We start from the raw sequence: 15297 nt of genomic DNA, 5'->3' as shown, positions 1-15297 counted from the left end.
TCTAGGTTATGTTATTATGCAGGTTGTTTTCAAAAGTATATCTTTTTAATTTTTATTTTATATATTATCATACTTAATTAATAATGGTTATAAATGTATTATTTAGAGGTTTTACTTTAGTATACAATCAGAACAAAAGGAATCTTAGAAAGTTAGGGTAAGTTACCAAATAAAAGATGAGTAGGGCCACTTTTTATGTAATTTTTAAATTTGTGATTGTTTTCCCTCTTTATCCATATCTTAGAAATGAATATTTATCTGTATGAAAAGATATAATTGTAATAATTGTTTAAGATATATTTAAATAATCTTATCATACTAAGTCAGGTAAACCTTATCATGCAATTACAAAACACATTTTTTGACAAACACCTGAGACATGGCAATTACTTTTATTAGTTGGAACTATCAAGTAACTAATTGATTTACACAGATCATAACAGTTTTTCACCACATTATTTGCAAATTTTCCTTTTTAATTTTCATGTTATAAAGATTAGCATGACCACTACAGTTTCCGAGTAAGTATGTAGATTTTAGGATTGTATGTAATATGTAATTATAGTATAATCTAAACCAGACACAGTCGAGGAGTGTTGTTGATTTGTTTTCTTGCTTTGAGCTTTATCCAGTTGCTAGAGGTGCTACGAGGGGTTCGAATTGTCTGGATAATATTTTTACAACTGTCTCCAGTTCCAATTGTAATGCTAATATTTGTGATCCATCATTGTGTGATCACTTGGGAATTGTGTTTCAATTTAAACAGAGCATCCCCGTTCGAGGTGACGCTGTTCGTATATGTTAGTGCCCTATAACAGATTGGGGGTTGTTAAATTTTTATAATGCGGTGGAGAACTTTGATTGGGACTTCATAGGCAATACTAGTGATGTTGATATCTCTTTTAATTCTTTTGTTAAATCTCTGAGCGAGGCTTATTTAATGTTTTCCACTGAAGTCAAAATCAGCGAATACCGCCAGGCCCTCAGTTGCTTCTAAGTGGTTTGATGAGTCTCTCAGGGAGATGAGAGAACGGCTCTGTTTCTTAAGACGGGCTAGTCAACAATACCCCAATTTGATATCAAGTGATACTATCCGCACCTACCGTATCAAATACCGGCTTGAAATTCAGACAAGGAGGAGAAAGGCCAATGACAACTTCATTAGCCAGTCAAGTAACCCTGTCCGGGCAATGTGGAGGGTAATTACAGCTCTGAACCCTAGCGTAAAGGAATCGGAGCTGAGTGATATTAATGCCAGCCATTTTAATGAATCTTTCGTGAATGTTCCTGCCAAACTAAAAGAGACTCTTCCTCTGCCTCCCAAAAATCCTTTACCTTATTTGACTGGCCCTTGCGGACGCGGCTTTTCCTTTGCCGAAGTTACTTTCATCCAGGTCCGTCAGGTGATTGATGGCATGAAGAATAGTGCAAGCAATGATCTATATGATTTGAATATCAGACTCATAAAGACTATTAAGAATTTAATTATTGTTCCCCTGACCAAACTAATCAACCTGGCTATCTTTGAGGGCACATTTCCATCCTGTCTTAAAATTGCTAAGGTGATTCCTATTCACAAAAAGGGTTCAAAAGTGGATGTTGAAAACTACCGTCCCATTTCTCTGGTGCCTATCATTGGAAAGATTTTTGAGTCTTTACTCAAGACTCAAATAGAGGAGTATTTTGAACAAAACTCTTTATTTTATGTGAACCAACATGGGTTTAGAAAGAAACACTCCACCACTGGTGCGGTCCAGAACCTGTGTGACGTGGTGCTTGACGGATTTGAAAGTGCTCTGTACTCCCAAGCCTCATTTTACGATTTATCTAGGGCTTTTGATTGTGTGGAGCATAATATTCTTCTTCAAAAGCTCAACCACTACAAATTTTGTTCGAGAAGTCTGTCACTGCTACAGTCCTACTTGAGTGACCGAAGTCAGTTTGTTTGTTTTGGGAGATGTAGGTCTCAGAGTTTGTCGATTGAGCATGGAGTGCCTCAGGGATCCGTTCTCGTGCCTATCCTGTTTCTTATATTTGTTAATGACCTACCAACTTGTCACCCTGATTGCACTTTCTATTTGTATGCTGATGATACTACATCCCTGTGTACTAATAGGAGTTGCGCAAACATTTCGCTCAAGGCGCAAGAATCTTGTTCTCAGTTTAGAGACTGGGCCGTTTCCAATAGATTGTGCTTAAATGAGTCCAAAACTCAAAATATAATTTTTTCCCTTCAGGACGTTGATTCCCAGCAACAATCTTTAGGTGTGTCTGTGGATTTTCTGGGTGTTAGATTGGATAGTGGTTTGACGTGGCAAGGTCACATAGATGAATTGTCAACCAAATTATCAAGGTGTACTTTCCTGATTCGCAATTTGTCTGGGTCTGTCTCCGCAGGTACTCTCAGGACAGCTTACTTTGGATATTTTCACTCTCTAATGACGTATAACTTACTAAACTGGGGTCATTCAGCGCATATGCCCAGGATTTTTGCATTGCAACGTCGATGTCTGCGAGTGATTGCGCAGATTGGATACAGGGATTGTTGTAGGGTCCACTTCAGGCTTCTGAGAGTTCTCACCTTGCCAAGCGCCTTCATACTTCTGTGCCTTGTGTTCATTAGGGAAAACCTACCCAGGTTTGCGACTCATGCTAGCACTCACAGTCACCAGAAATAGCGGCTCCTTGGTGGCACCATTTAGGAGACTCGAGCGTACCCGTAATGGCGTGTCTTATTATGGAATTAAGTTCTTTAATGTCCTGCCGGTCTCCGTTAAGGATTTGCCTCTTAATGCTTATAAGACAAAGGTAAAACATTTTTTAGTCACCAATGCTTTTTATTCATTTGAGGAATTTTTGAGCTCAAATTTCAGTGCTATTGCATAGGCTGGGTCTCTTGACTTTTAGTGTTAAGTGTTTTTAAGCATTACTTTTTAGGCTTATATGTGTTTTATTTTTGTTCTTAGGTAAAACGAATTTTACAGTTTAATACTTTTATTTGGAGTTATATTTTTGACTGACTTGTGTAAAAGCTTTATACTTTTTGGCATGAATAAATAAATAAATAAATAAATAAATATGTAGTGTAAAGGTAGTTTTTGGACCTACAAAGCTCAATCTAAAAACATACTTTATTAATAAAACAAAAATAAAACTAAATCAGAATTAGAACACAACAACAAAAAAAAATGTAAAGGATATATCTGATAAAACACAAGTATATAACTCCTAAAATATGAAAACTTACTATCATCATTATTTCTAACTTAAATTTTATACCAGTTAATACCTTGATCTAAGTTGACCACTAAAATATTCATCCACATTACAATATGCTTTGCTAACTACAAGTACTTAGGTAAACTATTCCAAGTTTTACAAGTTAAGTAGTGGTTGTACATTTTCTGTATGTCATAAATAAATGGTCCCCTTAACCCATTTTTTACCAATGATGCGAAAACGCAACAGTCATATTAATTTTTTTTTATGATATAAACAAAATAAAAAATGAAATATCTAACGTTACTATAGTATTTACTAAGGTTGAATTAAAAAGATTTTTAAAACACTCAATAAATAAACCAGTGTTTTAATTTTTAAATTTTTATTCCAATTCAAGCAAAATTTTAATGTCTAAACATACTTTCGAATATTAAGTATTGTTTATTATTGGTAAGCATAATACAGGCAAGATTTGTTTAGCTGAATCGTAACACATGTGTGTATTTACCTTTTTTTACTGACAACAAAAAAATGTTACAATTTCCAAAATACTTGACTCCAAATTGTAAATATTGCGAAAACGCATCACTGGGAAAATACATTATCTGTATTCTGGTCGAAATAGCGCTTGAGTTGCCAACGGTATCAGCTAGAGATATTGCGGTTTAGGCTTGTGTGTGTGTGTTGGTGTGTAAGAAAGTTTTTAGTAATATTGAATTTTAATCGGTGCTAAGTGTATGTGTATTTTCGAAAAACATGCCTAAATTTCTTACGCAAAAAGAGCTGGAGATTGCTCTATATGAAGTAGTAGATGAATTGGAAGCAGAACATTCCGGAGATGTTGGTAAGATCTACTAAGTATTTTTGTTAGGCCTGTTATATAGACGTATATTCCGCCAGAACCAGATAGCTTGACTGACGAAGAAAAGTAAACGAAAAAAACAGCCAAAATGATGTGGACATAGCGGGCACATTTGAATTACAGATAAGACAGCCAACAGGACAATGAATTTGACTGGAATTTGTCTGATGATGAGAGTTTGGCAGAAAAGAAATGGAAAATCGAAAGGTCCAACACCAGCCAATTTCAAAGTAGGGAACCAAAATGGAAAAAGGGTTTAATTTGAATGAAGGCCCTGCACTTGAGAAATTGGTAGATTTACTCCACGGAAAGTCACATTTAGACATTTTCTTTTTGTTCTTTGATGACCAAGTATTAAATCTTATTGTAACATTTTCAGAAAAATATGCAAAAGACAATAATTGACATGATTTTAAGTTGGATAAATATGAATTACTAAAGTTTATAGGACTGCTAATATTTACAGGTTATCATAAACTACCACAAACACAACTATATTGGTCAACTGATGAAGACAGGGGGATAGACATTGTGAAATAATGTATGAGTCGAAATAAATTTTACAATATAAAAAAAAACCTCAATTTGCCAGATAACGCACAATTAGATAAAAATGACAAGTTTTGTAAGCTTAGGCCATTTTTTGATCTCATAAGTCAGAAAATGTTGCAGTTTGGTATATTTTCACACTGTCGATTGACGAACAAATGGTTCCTTACTTTGGCAGGCACTCCTGCAAAATGTTTATTAGGGGTAAACCCGTTAGATTTGGTTTTAAATTATATTGTGTATTTGTTCGTCAGACGGTTATTTATATCAGTTCATTCCATACGCAGGAGCAAATCCAAATAAACAAAAATCTGTATTAGGTATGGGTGGGCATATAGTTGTTGTTGATTTATTGTCTATAGTGAATGACCCAATGAAGCATCAGGTATTTTTTGATAATTATTTTTTTTCGTTTCAATTATTTTCATATCTTACCGATAAAGGTTATTTTGCGAGCGGAACTATAAGGGAAAACAGAACCCTCCGCTGTCCTTTAGAAGGGACCAAAAGTGTTTCTAAACAAAAACGCGGCTACTACATTTCGGCACATGACACTGTCAGTGGGGTCTCATTAGTTAGATGGAACGATAATTCAGTGGTCACAGTAATAAGTAACCATTACAATGACGAACCATTATACAGAGCTAAAAGGTATGACCGTAAAGCAAAAAAAGACAATCCTATTCAGCAACCTAATGTTATCAAGATGTACAACAAATTCATGGGGGGAGTAGATCTCCACAATAACGGGATAGCCAATTATAGAATAGGGATATCTGAAAAAAAGTGGTGGTGGCCTTTGTTCGTTAACACTATAGATAACACTTTAGTCAATTGTTGGAAGGTTTATAACATTGTCAGTGACAAAAATATTAGTCAACTAGACTTAATCGTACATTGCTCTTCGCCTGATAAAAACTGAATCTTCCATCCGTACATCTATTACTACCCCTTAGGCAGTTCTTGAGCAAAGATATGATAATATCGGTCATATTATCACTAAATCGCTCCACTCCAGACGTATTAGATGCAAAATATGTAGTAGTCAAACGGTATTTTTATGTAAAAAATGCAACGTGCCCCTCCATACCGATTGTTTTGAGCGTTACCATAAAAAGTAAAATTACGTTTTTTTTGTTCATATATTTAGTTGATGATACCGAAAACGCAAAATGCTCTTTTTTGAAAGTTTTTGAATGTATTTTTTTTTTGTGTCATAATCTTCTTTTCTAACCTTTTTAATACATAATAAATATTGCTATTCGAAAAATTGTTGGTTTTTCATGCCCTGGTAAAATATGGGTTAATTGATTAGTAGTGGGTATTAGTAGAGGAATATTTTGTGACTGTCAAGTAAGATCTTCTGCTTGCACAATCAAATATACAGGGTGCTCTGTTGATCATGTTAGAAACTTCTAGGGTAGATAGAAAATGTAAAAAAAAATAAAAGTTTATATGAACATGGGTCTGGAAATGCTTCCTAAGGGAGCAAGAGCTGTTTAAAGATAACCTTTAAAAACTTTTATAGCTTTAGAACTACTTTAGCTACCGCAACCAGTTTTGGGACATAAAGTATTGTAAGTACGTCCCCTGTATTCTTTGGGACCTACTAAACATAAATAATTTTAACCAGGGGAATATATTTGGTAAATTTAAACTCATTTCTCTAAGACTTCAATTTCTGCCCTTAATCAGATTATGATGTTCCTATGCCTTTTACATAAAAAAGGTGCTCTCAGCAAAAATTGCTAAATATCACTGTTTTTGGGAAAATTCTCAAAAACTCAAAAAGTAGTGGCAGTAGCTAAAGTAGTTCCGAAGCTATAAAATGAAAACTACAGTTTTTAAGGTTATCTTCAAAGAAACTTACCTCCTTGAGGAGGCTTTTCGGGACCCATGTTCATATGAACTTTTCTTTTTTTTTGAAGTTTTCTATCTACCCTAGAACTTTGTTACATGATCAACGGAACAACCTGTATAATTGTATACTTTCTAAAAACCAAACATAGGTACACTGTCAAAAATAAATAAACAAGGTGGTCTCAAAATTTTGTTTCTCAACAAAGCATGGTTGCATGAATCCCTCAATCCAACATTTTATATGATGCAAATTGCTTTTTTTTGTAAAATGAACATAGTCTGAAATAGGTAACCACTACAACTACCCAAAAAGGGACAACCATACCTCAGGTTACTTTCAATTAGAGCAAAATATTTCATTATTTTACACCCTGATGTCGAGAAGACTTCTTCTTGACAAGACAACAATGTGATTTTCAAATTTAAGTCTATTGTCCATTATAATACCTAAAAATGTTAAACTGCCTGAATTGTTTAACTTATCTGTATGAAGAACAATATCTGCAAGATTACATCTAAAAGTAAGAATATTAGTTTTTGTTGTATTTAATGTGAGTAAGTTGCTATCAAACCAAATCTTTACTTTGCAAATTATTATTGATATTCTGCATTTTGATTAATATTTATGTGGATGAAATGTTGAGTATATTTTGGTAGGGTTATTTTTTGTTTTGTCGATGATACAGCAGTTATATTGACTTTTGGGAATCAGTGCTAGTAAAGGCTAAACAAGTTTTTATGAACTATTTGGACTATAGTTTACTTTCATTAAATGTCCAAAAATCAAGCATATAACTTTTAATTTAAACAAACAGAATATACCAAATTTTAAAGAAATGACAGTTTATTCATTGGGATGTAAAATGAGACGGAAATGTCAATTTGGGGATAAAATTAAAAGAACAAGTGGTAGTGCATGTAAAAAAGTTCTCATGCCTTTATGTATAGCCCAAAAGCATATCTTTAGAACAATCTGTTTTAAAACAGGAATATATTCTAGCAATTGTCTCTTTTATTAATCTCAATTTCTTAGTTGAGTTAGTTACTAATTTCAAATAATATCCAGTGCTAGTAATGTTCTGTATATCATGTATACATAGGTGAAACTAACATATTTGTTTTTTGTGTCCCAAAGTTTACATAGATTACCATTCATTTTTAAAATGAAGCCTTATGTAATGATAAAGAAACTAGTAAATAAATGGATTTGAGATAACAATATGAATGTGGAGAGTTTATAAAAATAGGACAAATAACTTATTACATAAATGTTACATTACTGGTAGCCTCGTTATTTAGTATTTACTTTGAGATTTAAGACTGTATTATTTAAATTCATTTATTGGTGTCAATACAAAGCATTTCCACAAGTAAACAATACAAAAAATACAAATATGATTATAAATACTGCATTAGAAATGTCAAGTAACACAATAATAATTACAAAATACCCACAACAGATTTTCAAATATATAAACAGATGGTAGGGTGAGTATGCCTAGATTGGTAAAAACCTGTCTATAGTCATCCCTAAAACTCAGTCCACCCACGATTCTAACAGCCGTTCTCTGTAGAGCAAATAATCTCTTTATATGAGGTGCATGCTCCGACGCTAAAATGGCGTAAGTTGAAATAGGATAGAAGGTTCCAAAATAGGCTATTTTTAGATCCGTGGGTGAAGAGAGCAGCTAGAAAGACAGCGGAGAGCATATAGGAAAGTTTGCACGCAACATTGTCAATGTGCGCATGCCATTGAACGAGAGGATCCAAATGGACTCCTAAAAATTTAACTGTTGGCCATCTCCGACTGTCTCATAGTGAAAATGACCTTATTTGTCTTTTCTGCGTTTAAGTGTAGACGGTTCCTGTTAAACCACTTCTGCACTTGACCCTGTATAGCATCCATCCCAGCTCTGCACCCTCCAGTGAGTCAGCTGAACATGCTACAGTTGTGTCATCAGCAAAAAGTGTGAATTCACCATTCTGTTCTAGATTAAAAAAAGTATGAGGCCCAAAACTAGTGATCGACCGATATGACTTTTTTAGCCGATGCCGATAAAGTCTCGGCCGATAACGATATATATCGGCATATCGGCCTTTTTTTAATTGATAACATTATTAATGTCTAAAATCTGAATATTCTGTAATATAATTTATAGTTCTTTAACGTTCAATTTAAAATCATAAAAATAAAAACAAAAAATGCACTTTGGCATCACAGCAACAGGCGGTAATTTATACGGCTCAGCTCAAAGTCGTTGGTAAATTCCCTTAATTTTTCGGTGAATCCCGTGTCCCGTGCGTTTAGTGCCGACGCCGTGCATTCAGTATTTACATTCTTAAAGCAGATCGTTTATTTCTTGGCGTAATTTAGTTATTCTTTAACAAAGACATATTATTAATTGGAGTTTGGTGAAGTGCAAAGTAGCGGAATGGATGGAAAAAGTATTTATTGGAAATATTTCATCAAGAATCAATAAATCCCCAGCAGATAAGAAATCCATCGCAAAATGTAAATTGTGTGACATAACCATTTCATTGGGGGGAGTGGGAAAATCGGCGAATACCTCAAACATGAAATACCATTTAGAGAAAAAACACCCTCAAGAATATTATAAATTGAATGAGACTGATTCAAGCTCAGGTTAGTACTAAATTTTTATTTTCCAGTTTAAGTTATAAAAATATTTACAAACACCTGCTTATTCAGAATTATATTAGAATTGAAATGAGGGGCAAACCACCCAGGAAATTTTTGCTAAAAATCTAGGGATTTATTAGGAATTTAAGGAATTTTAAAGGAATTTGCATAAAAAAATTACCCCCAGGGGCAAACCACCTAAAGATTTTTTGCTAAAAATGTGAAGAATTTAGTATATTGTTGGGAATTTGGGGAAATTAAAGAAATTTGTGTAGGAGGGGGAAAATTTTTCTTTTTTATCACTTTAAATCGTTTTATTAACACCTACGATCTGATTTTATTTAAAAACAAATAATATTCCCGTTTATTTCAACGTTTTGATTTTTTGATCACCCTGAGTCTATTGTTTTTTTTTAGAAACGGCTGGACCTTCTAGAAGTACTTCTACTTCTAACTCTAAGCTATTGCAAGTCTCACTGGCTGATCCTCTCAAGCAAATGCAAAAGTGGGACATCAATTCATCCAAAGCGAAGGAGTTTCACTTCAGTTAGGTGAAATGATATGTTTAGATAATCAGCCATTCAGCATTGTATCAGATGGTGGCTTTACTTGGTTACTGAAGATAGCAATTCCAAATTATCAAATTCCTTCTGACAGATACTTCAGAGAAAAAGTTGTACCAGATATTTACTCAAGATGTAAAGCACAAGTGACTCAAAAAATTTCAAATATGTTGAGAAAAGCATCTTTTACTACAGATGTTTGGATGTGCAAATATACAAACAGTTCTTTTTTGTCTCTCACAATCCATTTTTTTGAAAAAAACATGTTTAAGTTTAAACCAGAGATCCCATTTTTCACTTGTCTGCAAGAAGTTTTCAGGATCTCATACAGGAGACGCCATAGCTGAAGCATTTCATTCTTTGTTACAAGAATGGAATATAAAAAGGGAACATGTTCACTTAGTATTAGCAGACAATGCTGCCAATATGAGGAATGGTTTTGTTAAGGCAAAAGTAAATTATGAAGCTTTACTCATTTTTATTCATTCTTTACAACTTGTAATACAGGATGCTATAGGAAGTCAACGTGCAGTCAGTGATTTAATAGCAAAATGAAGAAAAATCGTTTCGCATTTTAATCACTCTCAAACTGCTTGCGATAAACTAAGTAAACTTCAAGAACAACTAAACCTTCCCAAACACAAACTTTTCCAGGATGTACAAACACGTTCGAATTCCTCATTTTATCTACTATCTCGCCTACTTGAACAAAAACAAGCGGTAAATTTATATATTTTGGATCATGGGACTCTTACAGACTTGACATTTTCCGAATGGGAATTAGTTGGAAGCGTTTTAAATTTGTTAAAGCCATTTGAACACATTACAAAAATTACAAGTTCCACAGACTGCTGCATATCTGAAGTCATTCCATTTGTTTCGACTATCACTGCCTATCTTAACAAAGAAAACGCTAATTTTGCAGGAGTAGGTACAATGAAAGAAGAATTGAAAAGCAGCTTAAAAAAACGATTTCAGAATATATTTCTAAAAAAATGTTATACCATCGCGACTTTCTTGGATCCTCGCTTCAAAGACAATTTTTTTACAACAAAAGACCTTGATTTTATATGCGAATACATAACTACAAATCTAAAGTCGCTAATAATAGAAACCAATACATCTGTAGAACATTCTAGTTCCCCTGTCATTTCAGATACAATAAATGAAACTATAGATATTGATAGTGATGACGACAAACCACTTGCTAAGTATGCTCGAACTTCTGAACCTGTGTCTAGATCTGGCCAAAATCTTTTTGGGAAGTGTACGAAGAATTTGCCGGAGAAGGGATGAGTTCCACAACAACAAAAACCATTCCAACAACATCTTGTGACACAAAATCATCTTCTAGAGCATCCATTTGTGAAGAAGTGAATGCTGAAATTGCAGAATATAAAAAACATCCTCTTCTTGAAAGAAAAGCGAATCCTATTTCTTGGTGGCAAGAAAAACGAGAAGTTCTACCATTATTTATAATCAAGCTCTTATATATTTATCTGCACCAGTTGGCGGTGTTGCAAGTGAGCAAATGTTTTCAAAAGCTGGAACCGTAAATTCGGCAAAAAGGAATCGGCTGAATCCAGAAACAACCGAGACACTAATATTTTTACATGATAATTTGCCTAAACTCCCTAAACTACATTATTCATATTAAATGCCTCTATTTCATATTATATCTACCATAATTTCTTAAGATTAAGTTGTTTGAATTATACTTTAAATTTAAAAATAAAAAAATAAAATGTTTTAAACTGCTATGGTTATTTTTTTACACATCGGCCGATATAGCCGATATATCGGTATCGGTCGATCGCTACCCAAAACTGAGCCTTGCAACCCCTATGGTAATATTATTTTAAGCTGATGACACCCCATTCACACTCACAACCTGCCCCCAATCTATCAAATACGAAGCCAGAAACCTCATACTATCTGGGCTAAAACTATACTTAGCAAGTTTTTGCAACAGAATACTACGGGGCACAGAATAAAATGCCTTGCTCAAGTCAGAGAACAAGACACTGCTAAAATTTAAGTTATTAAAAGAATCCCTGACAAAAGCAACAAGGCCAGGATTGCCATTGTATTCCTGTTTTTTCAGAAACTAAACTGGCAGGTTGTGAACTGCGTAGCAATGCACTTCTCAAAAATCTTATCATCTTATCAATCTGAAAAAATTGGTAGTAATGAGATTGACCGATAGTTTTCCGGTTTGTTACGGTCCCCCTTTTTAAAATTTGGCATTACTTTGGCTGACTTTAGTATTTCTGGAAAAGTGTTATTTTGGAGACATCGGTTTATTAGTTTCAATTATCACATTTTTCATTGATTTTATAAGCTTAACATTTAAATCGAAGTTATCGCGATTTGCTTTATTTTTTTAATTTGTTTTAATTTTTTTATTTAATTTTTTAAATGCCCATATTAGATTTAATAACCTGCCAGAGTGCTTCAGTATGATCGTTAGTCTTGATCTTTGCTTGATATTCTCTGTTAGCAGCTGGAGAATTGTATTGTCGAGAAACTTCACTTAAGAGATGTAGATGTTCTCGCATTGATTTTAGGTTAGCATCAAACCAGGCCATACCGCAAGTTTGATCAGATCTAATTTTATATGTTTTTTTCTGGAAAGGACTGAATGTAGACCTCCTTCAAATTTTCCATAAATTCCCTGAAACACTCACCAACATCCGACACAAAAGCCTAGTCACACGAAGAGACTCAATCAAAGAATACATACATACCTCTTTGCATTAATGGTCGACATAACCTGTTACAGATACTCACCTTACTATTGATATTGGCACTGATGGGTAGGTGGATTTCCCGACCAAGATGATCAGATATTCCAACATCAACAACGTTCGATACAAAAGAATCCATTTCAAAGTTAATAAAGATATTGTCGAGACATGTGCCAGACCTTGTATTGCTAATAATTGTTTGCTTAAACCCATAGTTTTCCAGGGTGTCAGAGAGGCCTAGAGCTTCTGGCTGATTTGTGTTAAAGTCCCCTACCATAATAATGTTTGTATTATTAATAATCCCATTTAATAGTGTTTCTAACAATTTAAAAAATGACTGAAAACTTCCTGATGGTGACCTATATAATGAAACATAAGATGAAACATTAAAACATCGTTTTACATACAGTGTGTGTCAGCCAAATGGAATAAATTAGCTAATAAATAGATGGGAGCGTGTTGGAAAAAACGCTCGAACACGTCGATTGGTTTTTATAGTTTTTATACAGGGTGATCCAGATAACGGTGGTCCATACCAACTTGCTTAGTTTAAACATAACACCCTATATGTTAATTAATTTTAGATTCCTCAGATCATTTTAGACATATTTTGTATACAATGTCGTGTGAAATATTAAGTAAAATTCAAAAAATTACATTTAGAAAAGAAAATTATTTATTTGCCAAAAATTGTTACAGCATATTCAAAAACTTATACATAATACAAATCTAAACAATAATGTCCATGTAGGAGATGTTCAAAATGCTCGCCACGAACGTCTTGGCAACACCCTACCCGTAAATTGAAATTTCTTCTAACGTTACTCAACATCTCAGGTGTGATCGATCTAATTGCCAGGGTTATAATATTCGTCTTCGTAAGTCAGCTAAGTCAGTGGGTTTAGTTTTGTATACAATAGTTTTCACATATCCCCATAAGAAAAAGTCTAATGGCGTCAAATCGGGAGACCGTGCTGGCCATTCCATCGATCCTCGCCTCCCTATCCACCGATCTAGAAATATATTAACAATTCTTTCAGACAGTATGGAGGTTCCTTCACGACAGGTCTCGCCCTGTTTTCAGACAAAACCTCAATCGACACCACCGGCTTTATGGCCATTCCTATCACCCCAGTGCAACATTTGACCGATAACCCTGATGATATGAAAACCAAAATGGAATTGATGATCATGAAGGTCCAGAGTGAGTTTTGCAAAGCTTTAGAAGAGGAGGACAACACGAAGTTTATAGTGGATAGATGGGAAAGGCAAGAGGGTGGCGGTGGCATTACTTGTGTTTTACAAAATGGGAAAGTGAGTATATAGTTATTTGTTTACAGTATCAGCAGCACCAATTACAGTTATCAACTTAATACTAACCGTGTATGCTATTCAATTGAGAATGTCTATATAAGTTTTGTTTCTTCAATATTTCAGTTACAATATTATTTATTGTTTGTTCATTACTTTTTCCAATCACTTAAGAATTAGTACATTATATTGACATTATTTAAGGTGTTTGAGAAGGCTGGTGTCAATATATCGGTAGTAAAAGGCGAGTTGCCTCCCAGTGCTGTGGCCCAGATGAGATCCCGAGGGAAAAAACTGGAGGAAGGCAAATTGCCATTTTTCGCTGCAGGAATTAGTGCAGTGATACATCCCGTAAACCCTATGGTTCCCACGATACATTTTAATTACAGATACTTTGAGGTATTTAAGTGTTCCACAACTATCATAACTCACCTAACAACTCACTAATTTAAGGTTCAAAGTGGTCTGGAAACGCAATGGTGGTTCGGTGGTGGTACCGATCTCACTCCTTACTACCTCAATAGTGCCGACTGTATCCACTTTCACACGGTATTAAAAAACACTTGTGACAAACATGACAAGAGTTACTATCCCAAGTTTAAAAAATGGTGCGACGATTACTTCCATATTCCCCATAGGGGTGAAAGAAGAGGAGTTGGAGGCATATTTTTTGACGATCTGGACACTCCTGGTAGTGAGGAGTGTTTGCAGTTCGTCACTGATTGCGCTAACGCTGTTATACCTTCTTATTTGCCCTTGGGTAAGAACTCAACTTAGTTAAGGGGAGTTAGTAAGTATGATTTTTTTTTAGTTCAAAGGCATAAATTGGCTAGTTACACTAAAGTAGAGAGAGAATGGCAACTATTAAGGCGAGGAAGATATGTGGAATTTAATCTGATTTATGATAGAGGTACTAAATTTGGATTGTATACCCCTGGGGCACGATACGAGAGCATTCTGATGTCTTTGCCCCTATATGCGGTAGGTTTAAAGTGAATTTTTATGAAAGTAAATTAACTTATTGATGTTTTAAAGAAATGGGAGTACATGAATCAACCGCTAAAGGACTCTCCCGAAGAGACTTTATTGGAGGTACTTAGGAAGCCTAAAGATTGGGTGGATATTGAGTTAACTGTTGACAAAAATATTGTTAATGAAGCCTAATAAGATGCCACATAGGTTAAGCTTAAAGTCTATTATGTTGTTGGATGTGAAATGTTGATTCTTGTTAATAGAAAATCATTTTTTTTTGTTTCAGTCTTTTCTTTAATAATAATAAATGCCTTCGTTTCAAACTAATATATAAAGACAATTACAAAACAAAATGACAATTTGAAAATTTGTTGTATCAGTCAAGAGGAGGAAATTTAGATAAGGTATTGATTTTTTTTGCTCAACCTAACCTAGTTCATCAGATAATTCATTAACAAGAGGCGGAATAAATGAAAATCACTGTGAAAATTAGAACAATATACAAATATTATACATAAACAACAGAACAATTAAGAATAAAATTGGTGATTATTAATAACCGCTTTTCAA

The 15297-nt window shown here is 34.2% G+C and overlaps 1 protein-coding gene across 2 annotated transcripts; it reads left to right on the top strand.

Moving 5' to 3' along the window:
• On the top strand, nucleotides 1-15007 carry LOC126750455 (oxygen-dependent coproporphyrinogen-III oxidase). 2 transcript variants are annotated; one of them, XM_050460077.1, is made up of 6 exons: nucleotides 1-157; nucleotides 13485-13758; nucleotides 13960-14154; nucleotides 14209-14515; nucleotides 14567-14736; nucleotides 14791-15007. In XM_050460077.1, the coding sequence occupies exons 1-6, from the start codon at nucleotides 84-86 to the stop codon at nucleotides 14917-14919; spliced, it is 1149 nt and encodes a 382-aa protein (XP_050316034.1). In that variant the 5' UTR covers nucleotides 1-83; the 3' UTR covers nucleotides 14920-15007. The 2 variants fall into 2 exon arrangements, with proteins under 2 accessions (XP_050316034.1, XP_050316035.1); XM_050460078.1 differs by lacking the exon at nucleotides 1-157 and adding an exon at nucleotides 355-521.
• The last annotated feature ends 290 nt before the right edge of the window (nucleotides 15008-15297 follow it).

Source organism: Anthonomus grandis, chromosome 2 (genome assembly GCF_022605725.1).
Source record: "Anthonomus grandis grandis chromosome 2, icAntGran1.3, whole genome shotgun sequence".
Lineage (NCBI taxonomy): Eukaryota > Metazoa > Arthropoda > Insecta > Coleoptera > Curculionidae > Anthonomus > Anthonomus grandis.
This window is presented reverse-complemented; position numbering and strand designations above follow the sequence as displayed.